The following is a 19,899-nucleotide window of genomic DNA, read 5'->3' on the forward strand; positions in this document are numbered from 1 at the left end:
AGCCCCTCCGGGCTCACTCGGCGTCGGAAAGCCGTTCGGGGTTTCTCCGCGCTTTTGAAAATTCATTCCTCCGTTTCTAACTGAGATTAAGAGATGAAACCGATGTCATTTATTAAAAATGCAATTCTCAATCTGTACGCTTTGATTTAATTCCTTCATCTCAATTAGGGAGGGGAGAAACTAATTTTTGAATGGGATGAACTTGTTCGGAGTTACTGCGCGTTTTGAAAATTCATTCCTCCTCTCCTAATAGAGACTAAGGGAATGAAACCACTGTCATTTATTGAGAATATTATTCTCGATCGATAGATGTTGCGTTCATTCCCTCTTCGCAATTAGGCGGGCAGGGGGGGGGGGAGAAATGAATTTTCTAATCGGTGGAGCCCCCCGCGCTCACTCGATGCCGGCGAACCGTTCGGGGTTACTCCGCGCTTTTGAAAATGCATTCCTCCGTTCCTACTTGAGTAGGATAGGATAGAATTTCCCGAAGATTCCAAAAAGCTTCATTGTTCTTCGTGCATGAAAAATGGGGATCGTCGGGAAACTCCTTGCGATCGCAAGACTTTTACCGATTTATTTTTCTCCGTGTGACGTCCGTATAGAAGATCAAAAAATCAATTTAATAATAGGATAAATGGAGTGGAGATAAAAACGTGAATATCTCGGAAATTAGATGCGATAAAATGGGCCCTTTTCACGTGGACGTATACATATAATTGGACTGAAATTTATAAAAAAATTTAATTTGCTATGACGAAATTCCTTGAAATTTCCGTATTACGGCAACGCGATAAAAATTCCCAATAAATGTTCCCGGAATTTCCGCGAAAATATTACTGAAACCTACAGACATCATTCCTGAATTCAAAACTTTCCTTTGATTTTCAGGATCATGTCACTAGAAATTTTTTACAAAATGACTCAATTTTAACATTGCTTGCTCATTGCATTTCAGAAATGCAGCTGCCTAAAAAAGACACATCGATTCCTAGGAACAACGTTTTTTTTTTCTCGGTAAACACAGACAATTTCTCTGAGAGAAATCTCAGAGTGGAATGCCGGGATTTTTTTTCACTCTGGATTAATTTTATAAAGATTCAAATTGATACTTGATTCATTCACATCGTTTCATTTCATCGGAAGATATTGTCGATTGGAGACAATTTTTGATGGTCACTGAAGGAGACAAACCATTCATCTAAATCTCACAATAATCTGCGAAAAATCTTATTCATTAATCTCTTATTGAATTAATCCCATTATGTGTAGATCGCTGGAGAACAACGAAAACGTTCCAACCGTTTCAAACGAGTTGGAATGTTTTCTCTCTCCTTCTTCCCCATTTTCTTTCTCACTCGCACTCGTTAATTTTGGTGGAGGACGGGCACGTGACAGCGCGACGGAGACGACAATGAGTGGGAGCGAGCGCGATACATATTCCTTTCTCACTCAGGGGGGAATACCGACATTAGTATACCTGCCTGTTTTACCAACAAAAGTGTACTCGCATTTAGTTCATGCGCCACCACTACGAAAAAATCCAGTCGAAACGTTTACATTGCGGTGAGAGATTTCCCTTATAATCTCTGGTCAGCACTCGCCAGGGAAATTCATGGTAAGTAACTTGGATTTTCAACTGTTAAAATTCTTTTATTCTAACATATAGAAACAAATGTGGTCCAACAAAGATTAACTAAGGGATTAACAGCCTCAAACCAACAATGTGAATCCGTAAACAGAATCATTTACATAAAAATGAATTTATTAGAATACTTACTCGTCTCAACCTAGTGATAATCGAGCTTCTTGACCTGATTATGTAAAGAGTTTTCACAAGTTAACCGTCTCTTTATTTTTTCAATAAAACATAATTCACCAGTTAATCTGCGGTCAACGATTTGTGCTAATTTGGGTAAATGTTAAGAAAGAGGGCCCTACCACCGATCTTTCTGAAAACTGAACTATCGGGTCGGTGGTGGGGCCCTCTTTCTTAATATTTACCCTAATTTGTTTGTGCATAAATGTTATTAAATATTTCGAAGTTCATTGGTGATGTTCAAAATGGAACAGTGCCCTTGATGAAATTGTTTGAAACTTTTATTGCAAAAAAAACAGGAATTCTACTTAATTAGGATCTCTAATTTTGAGCTGATGTAATTGCATCGAAATTCAACAATACAATAATATTGACTAACTCATAGTTTGTTAAAATGCCGAAATTCTACTAATGTCTATTACCAAATATTCTCCTATTCCTGCTATTCCCAGTTTTGGTGTCATACTTGTGCTTTGCTCTAATCAACTATTTTTTGCAGTTTTATTACATTCAAATAACAAAATTGATCCCTGGCTTTGGACACTCATTACATGAAACATCTCAAAAATATCAAGCAACTTATTCTATCGCAAAGACTAAAAAGCCGCTCGCGACCGTCGTGACAAAAAATATTCTTCATCACTAGATCGAGAAATTTCTTTTGTCGAATAGGAGGTTGCGAGAGGAACCGAACGAGAGTTCTGTATTTATATTCTCCAGAATTTTTATTTTTTCGCTCAGACGATACCAATGTATCTATTAATTGGAAGTCAAAAAATGTTACTTTCCATTAAATAATATCGCGAGTTTTCCCTCTTACAGTCATAAAAATAGGAAAATAAGCTCTGTTATGAACGAAAATGGCATTGAACCTCTAAATCGTAATAACAAATGGACATTTCATCAAATCCGATGATGAAAAGAGAGAAGAGTAGCAATTGCCACCATTCTTTGGATGAACAATCAGAAAATTTTTTGTGAAATGCACATGGCATGTAATTGTTGTTATTTGGACAAACAAAAAATATGTCTGTCGATGTACTGTCGACCATTTAACATTGAGACTTCGTTCACTAGTATATCAAACTAAAACAGAACTCTCCGTCCTTCGTAACAAGAGAAATTAGTCATGTTAATTCATGTTTAAATCAATCAATTTTTCTCCATTGTTTAAGGATTTAACAATTGATTTATTTATGACTACAGTTTCATAACATCGGACTCACCATGCTCCGCCAGACATGCAACCGTCTTCAGCTAACAGCTACGACCCAGCAGCAACAACAGAGGGGGATGGCGACGTTGAAGACAATCTCAATGCGTCTGAAATCAGTGAAAAATATCCAAAAAATCACTCAGTCCATGAAAATGGTGTCAGCAGCCAAATACAATCATGCTGAGCGTGATTTACGACAGGCGAGACCACTGGGTGAGGGGACGAAGCAGTTTTATGAGCAGGCGGAGATTGCAGCACCTGAGGGTGACCCAAAACAACTGGTCGTGGCCATCACCAGTGATCGAGGTCTTTGCGGGGCAGTTCACACTGGTGTTGCACGTAGTATTCGTGATTCTTTGCTCGCTGATTCGCAGCTGAGAGAGAACACCAAAATCATCTGTGTCGGGGAGAAGTCCAAAGCTATTCTTTCGAGATTATTTCCGAATAATATTCTTTTTGTGGCTTCTGAGGTGGGCAGAAAGCCACCAACTTTTGGAGATGCTGTCAAAGTCGCTGCTGAGATAATGAACTCTGGGTAAGTTGTTTTTGCTTCCAAATGGAAGCTTTGTAATCGCTCAAATTTTAAGTTCCCAATTTTCTGTGTTAGGGTAACTAAATGTGGACGTCTGCACTAAATATGTGATCCGCAAAAGGGATCACATATTTATGGTCCCTCTGTTGGTATGGAGTTGTGTATAACCTGATAATACTGATAACATTTCGCACATTCTGATCCTAAAATCATCCTCATAGGGTCAAAAATGATGTCTCTAGAGAAGATACAAAAAACAATTTAACATTGGTGTAAATGGGAGTTGCTGATACAAAAAAGTGCATCTCGGAAATTAGAATTGTGAAATGGGTCCCTTCTCATGCAGACGTCCACAAATATGGTATAAAATCTGAATAAGGGATTCTTAGATAGTGTCTGTATGTATGTAGATATGTATGTGTGTGGTCTTGTTTTAATTTTTTTTCGAAATTTTCTTCTGAAGGATTTACTGAATTTCACGTATATGAGCCAATCCGCCAATTTTGTAGACGAAAAATTGCCTCCAAATTTTTAAAGTTTGGTTTTCCATTTTTTATCGGAAAGTATAGTCCAAAAGAAGGAAAACGACCGCGAACGGAGCTCTCTCAATTATAAGTGGAATTTTGAATTATAGGCGGAAGATTTAGGCGAAGAATTTTTTTTCTTCTAAAAACTTTGTTTTTCAAATTTGAATTACGAGCAACTAAGAATAACAAAAACAAGCATATGTCCCCATCTGAGAAAAATCTAGTTTACGGGAAGTTCGTCATGAAATTCTTGCGTGACGAATAAATATGGTACCATCATAGATTTGTTTCAGAGCGTCATTACCAACCCAAGCAGCCTAAACCCGCCTGGTGAAAAGCGCAAATCGCCTAGAATAGAGTCCCATTTTAAATATTCGAAAATATTGAATTAATTTCCTACTATTATTGTCTATACTGCGAAAAAGTTGGATAAAGGCCTATTGATTATTATTCTCGTCTTTTAAAAAGTTAATCAGGAACCAATACCACTTTAATGGTAATTAGTCATTCATAACAAATGATCATAAACAAATATTATAACTATTAATCTTTGAAAAAGAATCCTTATCCTTATCCTATCCTATATAATCTCCTATATATTAAAAAAGACATGGGTGCCTATCCTATCCTATCGTAAAAAGGGGAAAGGAAATCGATCTCGACATATCTTGAAAATCTCGAATCACTGTCACCGTAAGACTGAAACAGAAGCGCCACTACGTGAGGAGATAAGAAGGCGCGTGCGTAGCACGCGCGACCGATCTCCTTTCTATTATCCTTATATAATATTATATAATATTATTAATATAATTTTTAATATAAAGGGAAGCATTCGAGAATCTCGAATGAGAACTCGTATGTATATTGAAATCATATCGATTCTCTCGAAGTCGAACTCGAATATCGAACACGCGTGTGCGGTCGATCATGAATGGAATGTCTGAAAATACAGAAACTGCATGGTGGCTTTTTAATTATTGGCAGTGTCTATTCACACGGTCCACGGTAAATTTTACCGTGGTGTATATAAAAGAGATGAGTGGTAAGCATTACGTAGGGAAATTGTCTCGTGGATCCAATTATATCGCGGATTTGAGCCGTTAAGGCTTCGAAGATCAGGGGAGCGATGACAAGGGTCAAACGAGAGAGGAGAACGCTGCAAAAACAGTGTGTTTGACACCCATCGGAATTTCAGATGTCAGACGGAGAAAAGACATCTGAATCATCATAAGTGTCGCAAAATGGTCCAGATGTTTGAAAATTTCAGATACAATTTGTATCTGGAAACGCTTCAAACATTTTTTTTGTCTGAAAAATTTCACATATTTATTTTCAGACAGTTTTTGCGTCTGAAATTCAGTTTTTTAGAAGTGATTCAGACATTTGACTCTTCAGACGTATTCTCTGTGTCAAACAGCTGACTCCATTCAAACACAAAAATTTCAGACAAATCTGTCTGAATATATTTCGTTATTCATGATTTTATTAGTTAATTACTGAATTGATAATGACTGGATGAATTGATTGAAATTGACGAACAATATATAGAGAATATGTATATTCGAAAACGAAATCCTTCATATTAGTAAAAATTATCAAGCTATTTTCTCTCTATTTCCATCCATATTTGAAAAAACAACAGAAATCATTGATTAAAAAATTGAGTTAATTTCTATATTCATCTTCATATTTATATTGGCGCTCGGTTGGCGCACGACACGTATGAAAAAATCGTACAGAAATTTTCTATACGGGTTGCGTATAGAATTTCTATAGGATTTGCGTATATTCGGATATTTCTATACGGATATTTTTTATACAAATTATTTCTATACGATTTCTACAGGTTTGATTCTAGACGACCCACTGCTACATGTATAGAAACATTTCGTATGGAGTTGCGACATTTTTTTACGTTTTTCTCTGGAACGTTTCAACATCTTTCGTATGAAAACAAATATTTATGTAAAAATTTATGTGTAGAAATAATTCGTATAGAAAATATTCGTATAGAAATATCCGAATATCATATACGGAAATCCTATAGAATTTCTATACATAATCCGTATAGAAAATTTCTATACGATTTTTTCATACGTGGAGGTGCTCAGCATAGATCGACAAATCCGCGCGCTGTGCTATATTGCTTGTACGAGAAGAACGGCCTTCAAAGAGGCGAATATCCTGACGATAGACGCTGCTCAAAACTGATAATATTCTCTAATTCCTTATACGTACAGTCGGTTGAGGAAAAACTTGTCGTTCGTTCCTTGTCTTGATGGTTTACGTGAAAAGTAAGGTTTAGACAGAATATTATCAGTGGTGGAGTGACACCTTTTTTCGATGAAATGGGGGCAGAGAAGACTATCTTAATAATTTCTTATCGAGAAAGGACACTAGAAATTTTTTTCTAATAGTTACTTATTATCGCAGCGATTTTACATTTAACACGACCTGGGGAATCGACTCGTTGTGCGGTTTACTTCTTTGTCTTTGATTTTATCCATTTTTGTCAATTTTTTCTAGCTTCTCCATCACCCATCTATCACATTGAATGTTTATCTTCACTCATTCGAAGCTCATTCTTGTTATAATTTTCACTCTTCATTTACATTCAGTTTATGATGATAAAACTATAGGCCAGTCAAATTACGGTTTGGAAATCAAGGATGATAGAAGAAGGATAAAAAACATGGGATATCATGCGGAAGAATGATGTGAAACACATACTAAGTTTTTGGGATTGTAGCAAACCGGGAATTGTTTAAAAAAATTCAAAACTGCAAAATTAAGCGTCCACGCGACCTTTTTTGCTTTACGCCGACGAAACCATGATACATAGGATAAAAATGCATAAGACTTAATTTGTAGTGCATAAAATTTCCTACAAAAAAGTCAATGGCGGCATTTTCGTAATTCCAACCGTCAAGTCACCAAGCGTGCTCAAAGTTGAACTACGAATAAGCTGATTCGCCGCCAACGCCGAAAAGTCCATTTTAGTTGCAAAATGCAAATAATTTATGAAAAAGTTGATTGAAAAATCTGAAAAAAATTAGGATGCATTTTGACCCTTCACAGAATGTCTCCAGGAGAGAAATTTTTTTTTAGATTTTTCAGGAGTCGCCATTTTCCTCTTTTTTTTTCATTTTTCAATCAAAATTTGTTATAACATAACTTTTGATCCAGTTATCTTATTGGAATAAGAACAAAACGTGATTTTTTCTCGTCCTCTCCTCTCCATTTTCACTCTTTCGACCTTTTCACTCACTTTCATATTTAACTTATTATTTGTTGATAAATTGAAAAAAAGTGCTGTTTTTTCAATATATAATCTGACTGGAAAAATTTTTGATTAAGCTCGGTAGCTTTATCCCCAACTTGAGTCATTGGGATGAATCTTGAATTTTTTCATATTTTTCTTGGCATTTGTTAACGTAGATTCTTAATAATAAAAGGAAATTTTTTTCGATTTTTGTCATTTTTTTCAATGACTAAAAATTCTTTGATTTAAATTTTTTTTTTGATATGATGGTATTTTTTGATATTTTCAATACTTAGTGAGCTATGAATCATTTCAGATTTAGGGAAATGTTGCACTGATCTCTATACTAACTGGATAGACTATCCTTACGGGCCGAGTAAGCTGGAAACTGAGGGCCTTGAATAGTTCGCCAGCGCCTCCCTTGCATGGCCTCGGAACTTTAGGATGCCTCAATGCGCTTGCGCTACTATACTGGCTCTTACAAAAGGAGTAACCTCGGGTCTCGGCCCGAGCCAGCCCCCCCACTCTTACTCGCGCATACGCTTCAGCCTTCAGTCATAGCCCTCTGCGCGCGCCAACTTCGACTGGCATTTTCAATTCTATTAAAACAAGACTGAAGCGGGAGTTAACAAAACAAACTAAGTAAAGATTTCCAAGTATCTTTTATAGTTTGGTACAGACCACACTATAGGTTAAACTATTTTCAATCATCAAATTGGTCAATTAAATTGCGTGAAAAAAATCTGAAAAAAATCATGAATATTCAGTGTCATTCACATAATATTTTGCACAGAATTATTATTTTTTAATACATTCGTTGTTTATAATAAATGAATGAAATTATTTAAACTTTCGGAAACCTAATTTTTTTAGGCATGAAATCGGTTGTTGGTAAAATTGTTAGTATAAATAAATTTGTTACGATTCCAAACAAATGATATTTGTCGTGGAAAATTGATTGTTTATAAATTATTTATGGAAAATGCTCGGAACTTTCAAAAATTGCAATTTTTCAATTATTTCATCAATTTTCTCTCTAGACTGAACTTTCTTTTTTTTTTTTCAGATTTTAAAAATGTTTTCTAACGGTTCCATATCGAGATTCAAATTCATACCTGCAAAGTTTAAATAATAAAATCATTGTAAAATGTCCGGAAACGTAGGGTTCAATGGGGCTCCAATGAAAACTCTGATGTTCGAGTACAAAAGTATATAGAAAAGCATTTCACTGGAGAAATAATACCCAAAGTGCTTGGACATCCTTAAAAGCAGTGTGAGTTGGGACAAACTAACAATAAACTTACAAAAAATGATCATTTATTAGTATATATAACTATCCTCTATACTACTAAGTTTGAATTATTTATGTTCACGACCGAATGAAAGCACTCTGCGAGGAACTCCTACAATTGTCTAACTGTGGAGTAAATTACTCCCTACTTAAATATATTCTGTCCATTTATTTGGTTAACAAGGCTTGGTGCAAACGACCCATGGAGCTACTGAATTGTCAAACATAGCAGATTTAATTATTCAGTTTGAAATATAATTTTTTTAGTAATTTCCTTTTCATCACGAAATATTTAAGAAAACTTTGCAGAAACAAATACAACTCAATTTTTTTTTCGATTCCTAGATGCTCATAATAACGAATTTTCGAAAAAAAAGTTGAAAAACTTGAATTTTGCAAATTACGTCACGGTGTTCATATTCAAAATTTCTTTTTGAGTAATTTTCATAATCAAAACAAGTATTTTGAGCTGTCATTCAAGTTGGGCATCCTCCTGGATCTCTGTTATTTTTAGTTTTTTCTTTTGGAAATTTGGCAAATTTGTTCAAAACACCACAAAATTACTTCGATTAAATACCGAAAAAGACGTAATATATAGGTATACAATCAAATTCACTTCATACTGTCTATAANGGTTGTTGGTAAAATTGTTAGTATAAATAAATTTGTTACGATTCCAAACAAATGATATTTGTCGTGGAAAATTGATTGTTTATAAATTATTTATGGAAAATGCTCGGAACTTTCAAAAATTGCAATTTTTCAATTATTTCATCAATTTTCTCTCTAGACTGAACTTTCTTTTTTTTTTTCAGATTTTAAAAATGTTTTCTAACGGTTCCATATCGAGATTCAAATTCATACCTGCAAAGTTTAAATAATAAAATCATTGTAAAATGTCCGGAAACGTAGGGTTCAATGGGGCTCCAATGAAAACTCTGATGTTCGAGTACAAAAGTATATAGAAAAGCATTTCACTGGAGAAATAATACCCAAAGTGCTTGGACATCCTTAAAAGCAGTGTGAGTTGGGACAAACTAACAATAAACTTACAAAAAATGATCATTTATTAGTATATATAACTATCCTCTATACTACTAAGTTTGAATTATTTATGTTCACGACCGAATGAAAGCACTCTGCGAGGAACTCCTACAATTGTCTAACTGTGGAGTAAATTACTCCCTACTTAAATATATTCTGTCCATTTATTTGGTTAACAAGGCTTGGTGCAAACGACCCATGGAGCTACTGAATTGTCAAACATAGCAGATTTAATTATTCAGTTTGAAATATAATTTTTTTAGTAATTTCCTTTTCATCACGAAATATTTAAGAAAACTTTGCAGAAACAAATACAACTCAATTTTTTTTTCGATTCCTAGATGCTCATAATAACGAATTTTCGAAAAAAAAGTTGAAAAACTTGAATTTTGCAAATTACGTCACGGTGTTCATATTCAAAATTTCTTTTTGAGTAATTTTCATAATCAAAACAAGTATTTTGAGCTGTCATTCAAGTTGGGCATCCTCCTGGATCTCTGTTATTTTTAGTTTTTTCTTTTGGAAATTTGGCAAATTTGTTCAAAACACCACAAAATTACTTCGATTAAATACCGAAAAAGACGTAATATATAGGTATACAATCAAATTCACTTCATACTGTCTATAATCAAAGTCAATCAACGCCATTTTGAGGTGTTGGGAGGTGTTGAGAAGGAAAAATTGAAAATAAAATAGATCCAGGACGATGCCCAATTTGTATGATGGCTCAAAATACTTGTTTTGATTATAAGAATTACTGAACCAACAATAAAACTTTTTTATTCGAAAAGTTGTTATTATGCGCATCTAGAGATCGAAAAAAAGAATTCACTAAAAATATTCTTATAGGCAGTAAAAAATGAAAAATTTTGACGCTTAATAAATCAAAATGGGCTGGATAGAACTCGAATTATTGAAAAAAACCGGAAAAACGAAACAAAAAATCATATCTCCGAACTGGGCTGCTGAAAAATCTGAAAAAATTTGAGATATAGTTTTTCAACCTCCCCAATCATAGAAAAAATCGCCATTAATTTCCAAGAGGGTGAGGGTCAGCGGTTGACTCATTTGGCGTGGAATACCTCATATACTAATAAATAATAATTTTTAGCAGGTTTATCGTTAGTTTGTCCCAACTCACACTGCTTTTAAGGATATCCAAGCACTTTGGGTATCATTTCTCCAGTGAAATGCTTTTTTGTATACTTTTGTACTCGAACATCAGAGTTTTCATTGGGGCCCCATTGGACCCTACGTTTCCGGACATTTTACAATGATTTTATTATTTAAACTTTGCAGGTATGACTTTGAATCTCGATATGGAACCGTTAGAAAACATGTTGAAAATCTGAAAAAAACATAGAAAGTTCAGTTTAGAGAGAAAATTTATGAAATAATTGAAAAATTGCAATTTTTGAAAGTTCCGAGCATTTTCTATAAATAATTTATAAACAATCAATTTTCCACGACAAATATCATTTGTTTGGAATCGTAACAAATTTATTCATACCCAGAATTTGACTAACAATCGATTTCATGCCTTAAAAAATTAGGTTTTCGAAAGTTTAAATAATTTAATTCGTTTATTATAAACAACGAATGTTTTAAAAAATAATAATTCTGTGCAAAATATTATGTGAATGACGCTGAATATTCATGATTTTTTTTCAGATTTTTTTCACGCAATTTCATTGACCAATTTGATGATTGAAAATAGTTTAACCTATAGTGTGATCTGTACCAAACTATAAAAGATACTTGGAAATCTTTACTTTGTTTTTTTTGTGAATTCCCGTTTCAGTCTTTTTTGAATAGAATTGAAAATGCCGGTCGAAGTTGGCGCGCCCGGAGGGATATGACTGGAGGCTGAAGTGCATGCGCGAGTAAGAGTGGTGGTCGGCTGAAGAGGAGGGGGGGGCTCGGGCCGAGACACGAGGTTACTTCTTTTGTAAGAGTCAGTATAGATAGTGGGAATGGTTATCTGACTGTGTCATTTTTCCGGTCCCATAACCCCCAAATATCTGTCATTTCGGTGACTGTCAATCAACAGCGAATACCTGGGCATTACCTGTCGACGAATGTCTTTAGGAAGAGTTCAATTATCAGTGAGGTTACGAAATAATTCATTCTTTCCATTCTGTAAATTTTTACAAAAATGGTTCGGTGTGAATACTGCAAAAAAAGATCCACCAAATCGAAAGAATTGTCTTTCCATAAGTTTCTGATTTTGTATTAGTGAAAAGTGTAATCAACTATAAGTAGATATTGCAGGAGGTAATGTATATGAAACATAGGCTCCAATCATAATAAAAAGAAAGAGTAAATATGAATTGCATTCGACAATGCAAGGCAATAATTTGGAGCTATGAGAAGTTCACTAATGGTGATAAAATAATAAAACTGGCAGTGATATAGCTCGCACAATCTCATGAATAATGTCTTTGTTGTGTTGTATTAGTCCTTGAAATTATGAAAAATAATTTTAATAAATAGGGGAGGGGAGGGCAAAATGGGTCATGAAAACGTAGAGGCTAATTATGAGTGTTTTTTGGTAAAAATTACTTATATTTGAGTTAAAATATGGCTCCAGCATGAGCTGAAATCACATCAATTGAAAAAAAATAATTGAAGGTCAAAATGGGAATGCCCCAATTGAAATACCTCAAAATTGCTTTGATTGACTTTGATTATAAATAGTATGAAATTAATTAAAATGTATACTTATATGTTACGTCTTTTTTCGATACATAATCGAAGGCGTCTCAGGGTGCTTTGACCAAATTCGCGGAATTTCGACACGAAAAAATTGAAAATAAAATGGGTCCAGGACGAAACCTAACTTGTTTGACAGCTCAGAATACTTGTTTTGATGACAAGAATTAATGAAAAACATACGAAAAAAATTAAACGTAACAATTTTGAAAATTCAAGTTTTTCAACTTTTTTTTTAATTCGTTATTATGAGCACTTAGGGATTACAAAATAATACTCAGAATATTCTTATAGATAGTAGAAAATGGAAAATTTTGATGGGTTATAAATGAAAATCCAATGAATAGAACTGAACTTATTGAAAAATGAAGAAAAATCATATCTCTGAAATGGATTGTCGAAAAAATCTGAAAAAAATTGAGAGATAGTTTTTAATTAACTCATCTGGTAGTTACTTGATACTTTTCTCGTAAATTCATCATTATTTCAATTTTTGGGAAAATTTGGGGGCGCCCCATTTTGCCCACCCTGCCCCGTTTTGCCCTACCCTCCCCGACTATGTGTTATTTTCTATTGCAGAAAAAGATAGAATTATTTCAATTAGATTTTTTTATTTTATTTTATTATATTTCAATTAGATCTGCATCGAATTGTCCTTATCATTCCGCCCATGCTATTTCACTTAAACCTGATCAAAATCGAGCTTCTATTATCTTTTTGTTTCATCGTCTCCTGTAACGATAATGGCAACTCATTGCACCACACAATATCTATTTTAAAAAGAGAATTTATATTCATATAAGAATTTGTCGGAAGATGAATGGTTTTTCCTCTTTCTGTGTTTATTCCCCCCAGCAATCGTCCCAGTTATCATTTCAATTGACGACAATGAAAATCCTCCCTTCAAACCTTGATTTTGTATAATACAACACCAGAAAAATGACCAATTTTCCAACTTTACCAGGTCACATTAACCACCCCCCACTATGCGACTACGGTCGCGTAAGCGCGCTAACGGCGCACTTAGTTTGCCTAGGCCATACAGCGGAGGCACTGGGTGAACGTCTAACTATGGAATATTTGAAGGTTCCTCAGGGTAAATCAATCACCACCGTTAACAACAAGATTAATATTTATTATCCAAACATAAGATTAATTAATACAAATAAACTTTGGAATAATTAGTATTCAGAGACTAGTGTCGAAGGCTACTTGTCGCAGATTTTTGGGAATTAAGGGTCTCACAACGCCGGATGAAAGTCACAGTAGATTGAGTTGTTGCCATCAATGGATAATTGTTGAAGTTTCAATGAGCTATTATTATTTTCGATGAGTTGTTGAAGCTCTTCGTCATCTTGCTGCTCTTGCTGGATTCTCTCTGCACTCAGGATCGTGGGCATGTTGATTAGACTGATTCTGGAGAGTGCGTCGGTGACAAAGTTGTCTTCACCTTTCAGATGCACAATTTCGGTGGTGAATTTTGATATGAAACTAAGTTTATCGAGTTGACGAGGTGAGGCTTTGTCGGATTTTTGTCTGAAGGCATAAACCAAGGGTTTGTGGTCAGTCCTGATGCTGAAGTGAGGTCCCTCGAGAATGTGACGGAAGAATTTAATGGCAGCAAAGATTGCCAACAGTTCTCTGTCATATGTGCTCCACTGCTGCTCAGCCGGACTCAGCTTCCCGGAGAAAAAGCCAACTGGCTTCCAAATGTTGTTCTCGCACTGCTCCAATGAGGCACCTATGGCGGTATCAGAGGCATCAGTTGTGAGTGAGAGTGAAGCAGATGGTGATAAGAAGGCTGTGCGAGCTGCTGAAGCAACACTCTGTTTGCAATCCTCCAGGGCCTTCTCAGCATGCAGTGTCCATGGAATCTTGGTTTTGTCTGTCTTCTTTGCGTTTTGGAAGTAGTTATTGAGTGGTGCTTGAAGTTCTGCTGCGTTGGGAATGACTTTGCGGTAATAATTTACCATTCCAAGGAATCTACGGAGATCAGTGACTGTTTCTGGCTTGGGGAATGAAATAATTGCCTTGACACGGGAAAGTGGAGCTTTGTATCCATCCTTATTGATCGTGTAGCCCAGATAAGTCACTTCTTCCTTGCCAAACACACTTGCTGGTGTTGATCGTGAGCTTGTTTTGACGTAAGATGGAGAAGACTTGATGGAGATGCTGGAGATGCTCCTCATGGGTTTCAGAAGCCACGATGAGATCATCAATGAAACTACCGACGAAGTCCAGACCCCTCAGGATATTGTCCACATGACGTTGAAATATCTGAGTTGCATTACGTAGTCCAGGGGGCACGCCCAGAAATTCAAAGAGGCCAAAGGGTGTCGTAATGGCGGTCTTCTCGATGTCTTCTGGTGCCATGGGAATTTGGTTGTAAGCACGCACCAGATCAATTGTTGAGAATATGTTCTTACCATATAGGCGTTGAAAGATATCCTCAGGATAGGGCACTGGGTAGCGATCAGGGACTATTTGAGGATTGAGTCGCCTAAAATCTCCAGTGGTACGCCAACCTCCAAGTTTTTTGGGTACCAAGTGGATTGGACTTGCCCATTGACTGCTCGATGGTCGAATAATACCAAGCTCTAACAGGAGGTTGATGTCATCTCTTGCAGCTTTGAGTTTATCACCAGCTAGTCTGCGAAATTGTTCCACTACTGGATGTCCTGTGGTGACGATGTGATGCGGGGGCCACGTTTGCAGGGTTGTGCGAGGTAGTAGAGATAGTTGGCTTGGTGATATCAATAAATTGATTGAGAAGATCTGAGTACTTGCCCTCCAGATGAGTGTTGGAAGATGCATGCCGGTTCACAGTTGATATACCGAATTCTGTGGTGTCAACAAGCTCTCCAGTGGTTAATAAAGATGTGAGAGGATTAATCAGACGATGCTTTTTGAGGTCTATCATCAGCACGTCAGCAACGATGAAGGGCCAAGCGAATGCACGACGAAGACCAAGGTTGAGTGTGATTGGGTGCTGTCCATATGTTGTGATACTGGTGGAGTTAGCAGCGTAGAGCTTGAAGTCTGAAGGTTGTAGTTTCTGCTTGACAAAGGCTCGTGGTAAAACAGACACGACAGAGCCGGAGTCAACAAGGAATCTGGTGTGTGAGGATTTATCGTAAACATGTAGACGTTGCTCTTTGATTGGTGGAGTTACCTGACTGCTGCCACCAACCGCTTGGACTGACGACACCTCAGCTAGTTTCCCTGGTGGGCGAGAGGTGTCCAGGTGCAAGGCTTAAGACATCTGACAGCCTTGGCACCGAATCTGCGATGATAGAAGCATTGATCTGAGGGTCCTGGAGTACGAGATCGAGAGCGTGACCTTCTTTCGTTGTTGTTTTGAAGTCTAGCTGATAGAGCGCTGAAGGATGCTGTTAAAACCTCCACAACTCTCTCAAGTGCACTCCGTCTCTGATCGATGACACTGTCACTGCTCTGCTTCTGATGAGGTTGGTAACTGGCTGCCATGACCTGGGTATGCGCTGACATGGGTTGAGCGTTGAAGGCCATGGGCTGAGTGTTGTTTTTGTAAACCTGGTCGTTGAATGCCATGGACTGCTGAGTACTGGGTGGCATTGGCTGGTTGTGGAGAGCCATGGACTGGAAACTTGTTGACAGGACTCGGGAGCTGGTGTGATTTTCCATGCAGCTGTCAGCAGCCTCAGCGAGCTCATCAAAAGTGGAGTTGTTAGAGACTGCCTTGAGGATCTTGGACACAATGTCAGGCAACAGGGCCAACCATCTACTGCGAATAAGCTCTTCAATTGCTCTGTTGCCAGCGAGCGTTTTCATTTGCCTGAGGAGCTGGCTCGGCTTTTGTGTACCAAGCTGCATCTCTGTCAACAGTTTATATAAGTGGCAATCAACTGAGTCAGTGAAACGTTTGAGGAGTGTATTTTTGAGGTTAATATACATATATGTGGGCGCTGGATTTCTGAGAACGTCGGACATTTATTTGAGAACATCCGAGCCCAAGGCAGCAACAACAGCTCCGTACTCCGTCTGGTTACTTCTGATGTTTCTGATGGTGAACAGGGCTTCGATGTGGATGAACCAAAGTTCCGGATCATGCGACCAAAAATCTTGTAGTTTGAATTGGGTGACTGCCATGATTTGAGCCTCATTGTACCCAAGTGACTGAACGTGGTTGACTGGCATCATCAGTGGAATGTTATTTTGTAGGACGCCAGATGCACCAACAGCGTTGCCACCAGTTGCTTGTGTCTCAACACCAAGAGGAACTAATGGGGGCAATACTGGCTGATTTTGTTGCTGCTGTTGCTCTAGTTGTTGTTGTCCCAACAAATTCTGTTGTAGTAATAATTGTTGTTGTTGTTGTTGATCTGCTAGTTGTTGAGCAGTCATTTCCAGTCGGCGAATGGGTGAGCGTCATGACTGATTATAACAACTGTTGATGCGGTGACACGTGATTGAATGGGGTTAACTTCGTAAAAACGTAATCTGCAGCGATCACGTCAGAGTCACCATTTATGGAAAATTTGAAGGTTCCCCAGTGTAAATCAATCACCACAGTTAACAACAAGATTAATATTTATTATCAAAACGTAAGATTAATTAATACAAATAAACTTTGGAATAATTAGTATTGAGAGCTACGCATGTAGCGTTAGAAGAATGGCTTTGGAATAATGGCTTGTTTCCGTGGGCGACGCGAAGTCTCGGTTGCGCCTTGAGGCCGATCGACGCGCGGCGTCATGGTCGAAGCGGGAACTGCCGGAGGCGCAGTCGCCACACAACTTGGGCCACCAGTGTCTTACAGGATAGTCTGTCCAGTTAGTATAGAGATCAGGGCTGAAATTCTGCGCGTTTCGGGTATCCTAAAAACCTTAAATCTCAACGAATTAGAGCTACGCATCTAGAATTCCTGCATTACCAATCGGGAAGCATGGCTCTGATTGGTTGAAATTTGAAGTTTTTAGGGTACCCTAAACGCACAAAATCCTAGCCCAGTGAAATGTTGGCGTCGGGCGCGCCGCACTCCACGCGCTTGATCTCCCCACTCGCCACATTCTCCGCGTAGCGGAACTTCTGCAAACGTTTCCTTTGCTAATTTCCTCCAAACATGAAAAAATTACAAAAAAAAAATTTGTTAACAATCAATAGTGCACAAACTCAATGGGAGCTTCTGTTTTGCACCTCTGTACTTATAGTGCTAATTTGATGAGAAATTATATTGATGAAAATTGTTATGTTTCAATTTGAATTTAAATAAGAGTCAAAATTTGTAGGCGCCAGGTCTAAATTAAGTTTCCTTGGAATTATTATATGAGAAAGAACTCTCTACGGATGCATCATCAGAAATTATTTGAACCCACTTGGGATGTGATTGTATTGGATTATGTGTAGGAATACTCAATAAAAACACATTAGTTTTATTCTTCAAAGTAAAACTCTTTAATGATCGCACGCAGAAGGTATATCTTTCTCCAACGAAGTCTCTAGGACGACTAACTAAAAGTCATGAGAGTTTTCACTCTCTGGACCCATTTGACAAAAGGCCCTTGTTTCAATTTTCTTCAGCCTCTCCTTTGTGACTCACCATGAGGACTGTTTTTCTTCACGTCTCTATTTTCTAAGAAAAGCCATAAATGTCACCCTGAGTGTTTGGGTGGAAAAGAGAAAATGTTTAACTAAACTAAGAAATTAATTTTTGTATTCAGGCATGAATTCCAACACGCCCCCTCAAAAATTAATCTATTAACCTTAACTAGTTTTATCATATAAAATGTGTACATTTAAAAAAAATATTACTGGATTGAGATACACCTTCTTTATGCCTTCTGGGAATACTGTGTATAGCGCTACAAACTGATCAGGTGAAAAACCCAGGGAAAAACCTGATCGCCCTATACAAGTCATATATATCAACTTATCATCTAAATACATTGTTTTAAACTATGTCACTTTAAACATAAATTCTTCCTGAATTCCAAGAACCCTGCCGATGGGAGTGACTTCGTTAATCCATCTGCTAATTGCTTCCCTGTTGGAATATAAACCAATTTGATTACATTCTTTGCAACTTGTTCTCGAGAGAAATGATATTTTATGTCAATATGCTTGGATCTCTTGTGGCTTGACGGATTACTGGCAATACTAATACATCCGGTATTATCTTCATAAATTATAATTGGTTGATTAATTTCAATATTTATACTAATTGCAAGTGATTTGAGCCATAATGCTTCCCTCACTGCTTCGAATAAAGCCATATACTCTGCTTCAGTGGATGAAGCTGCAACAGAGGTTTGCCTTCTTGTATTCCAGCATATTGTACATTGTTCGAATAGTTTGAATAAGTATCCTGTGGTACTCTTTCTATCCGAACTATCATTTCCTCCCCAATTGGAATCAACATACCCTGTCAAAATGTCATTGTAATTACTTCTTTCATAGACCAATTGCAAATCTTTTGACCCTTTTAAATAACGCAAAACTCTCTTGAGGCATTTCCAAAGAACCTCATTATTATTATTCATGTATCGACTCAATATATTAACAACAATACTCAAATCTGGTCGAGTACAAACCATCAAGTACATTAAACATCCAATGACACTTCGACAAGGTGCATTACAATTCTCTTCAGAATTCAAACCTTCATAATCAACATTACTCTCCATAGGAGTATTCACTTGATTACAATCATGCATATTAAATTTAGTTAATATTGCTTCAATATAACTACTCTGATCAAGAGTTATTTTATCATCAGACCTTGTAATTCTAATTCCCAGAAAAAGCTTGATCTCGTTCAGATCTACCATTTTAAAACGCTCCATCAAATATCCCTTCAGACTGTTCATTGTTTCTTGCTCTTTCGTGACTAACACCAGATCATCGACATACAAGACTGCATAAATATTTCGTGTTATGTCACCTTTATCCAAAATATAAATACATTTATCAACTGGAGAATTCTGGAATCCTTTTTCAACGAGAGCTTTATCAAATTCTTCAAACCAGCACCTGGCTGCTTGCTTCAATCCATACAACGATTTATTTAATTTACAAACATAATTTTGATCATTTTCAATACCCTCGGGAACATTCATATATATTTCTTTTAAATTGCCATTCAGGAATGCAGTTTTAGCATCCATGTGATGAATTAATAAATTGAATTGATTAGCAAAAGCAATAATAAATCGAAAACTTGCAATTCGTGCTACTGGGGCAAATGTCTCATTATAATCGATTAAATATTGTTGACTGAATCCCTTAGCTACGAGACGAGCTTTATATTTGACGGGATTCCCATGTTCATCATGCTTGATTGCGAATACCCATTTACAACAAACAATATTTTTGTTTTCAGGTCTTGGCACTAAACTCCATGTGTTGTTTGCCAATAAGGAATTAATCTCATCCTGAATCGCGTGTTCCCATTTTTCTTTATCGTCTCTATTTTTAATTTCATGATAAAGGGTAGGGATATCATTAATGATGGATTGAGCATT

At 36.6% G+C, this 19,899-nt stretch overlaps 1 protein-coding gene across 1 annotated transcript in view; it reads left to right on the plus strand.

Annotated features, from left to right (window-relative positions):
- Window positions 1-1,526: 1,526 nt before the first annotated feature.
- Window positions 1,527-19,899, plus strand: part of LOC107039912 (ATP synthase subunit gamma, mitochondrial) — a 115,152-nt gene continuing 96,779 nt past the window's right edge. The window contains exons 1-2 of the mRNA XM_015259770.1: window positions 1,527-1,615; window positions 3,023-3,567. Coding sequence (XP_015115256.1) covers window positions 1,613-1,615; window positions 3,023-3,567 — 548 coding nt within the window. The 5' untranslated portion in view covers window positions 1,527-1,612. The remainder of the gene's footprint in view (window positions 1,616-3,022; window positions 3,568-19,899) is intronic.

Source organism: Diachasma alloeum, unplaced genomic scaffold (genome assembly GCF_001412515.2).
Source record: "Diachasma alloeum isolate Michigan unplaced genomic scaffold, Dall2.0 Dall_scaffold_00312, whole genome shotgun sequence".
Lineage (NCBI taxonomy): Eukaryota > Metazoa > Arthropoda > Insecta > Hymenoptera > Braconidae > Diachasma > Diachasma alloeum.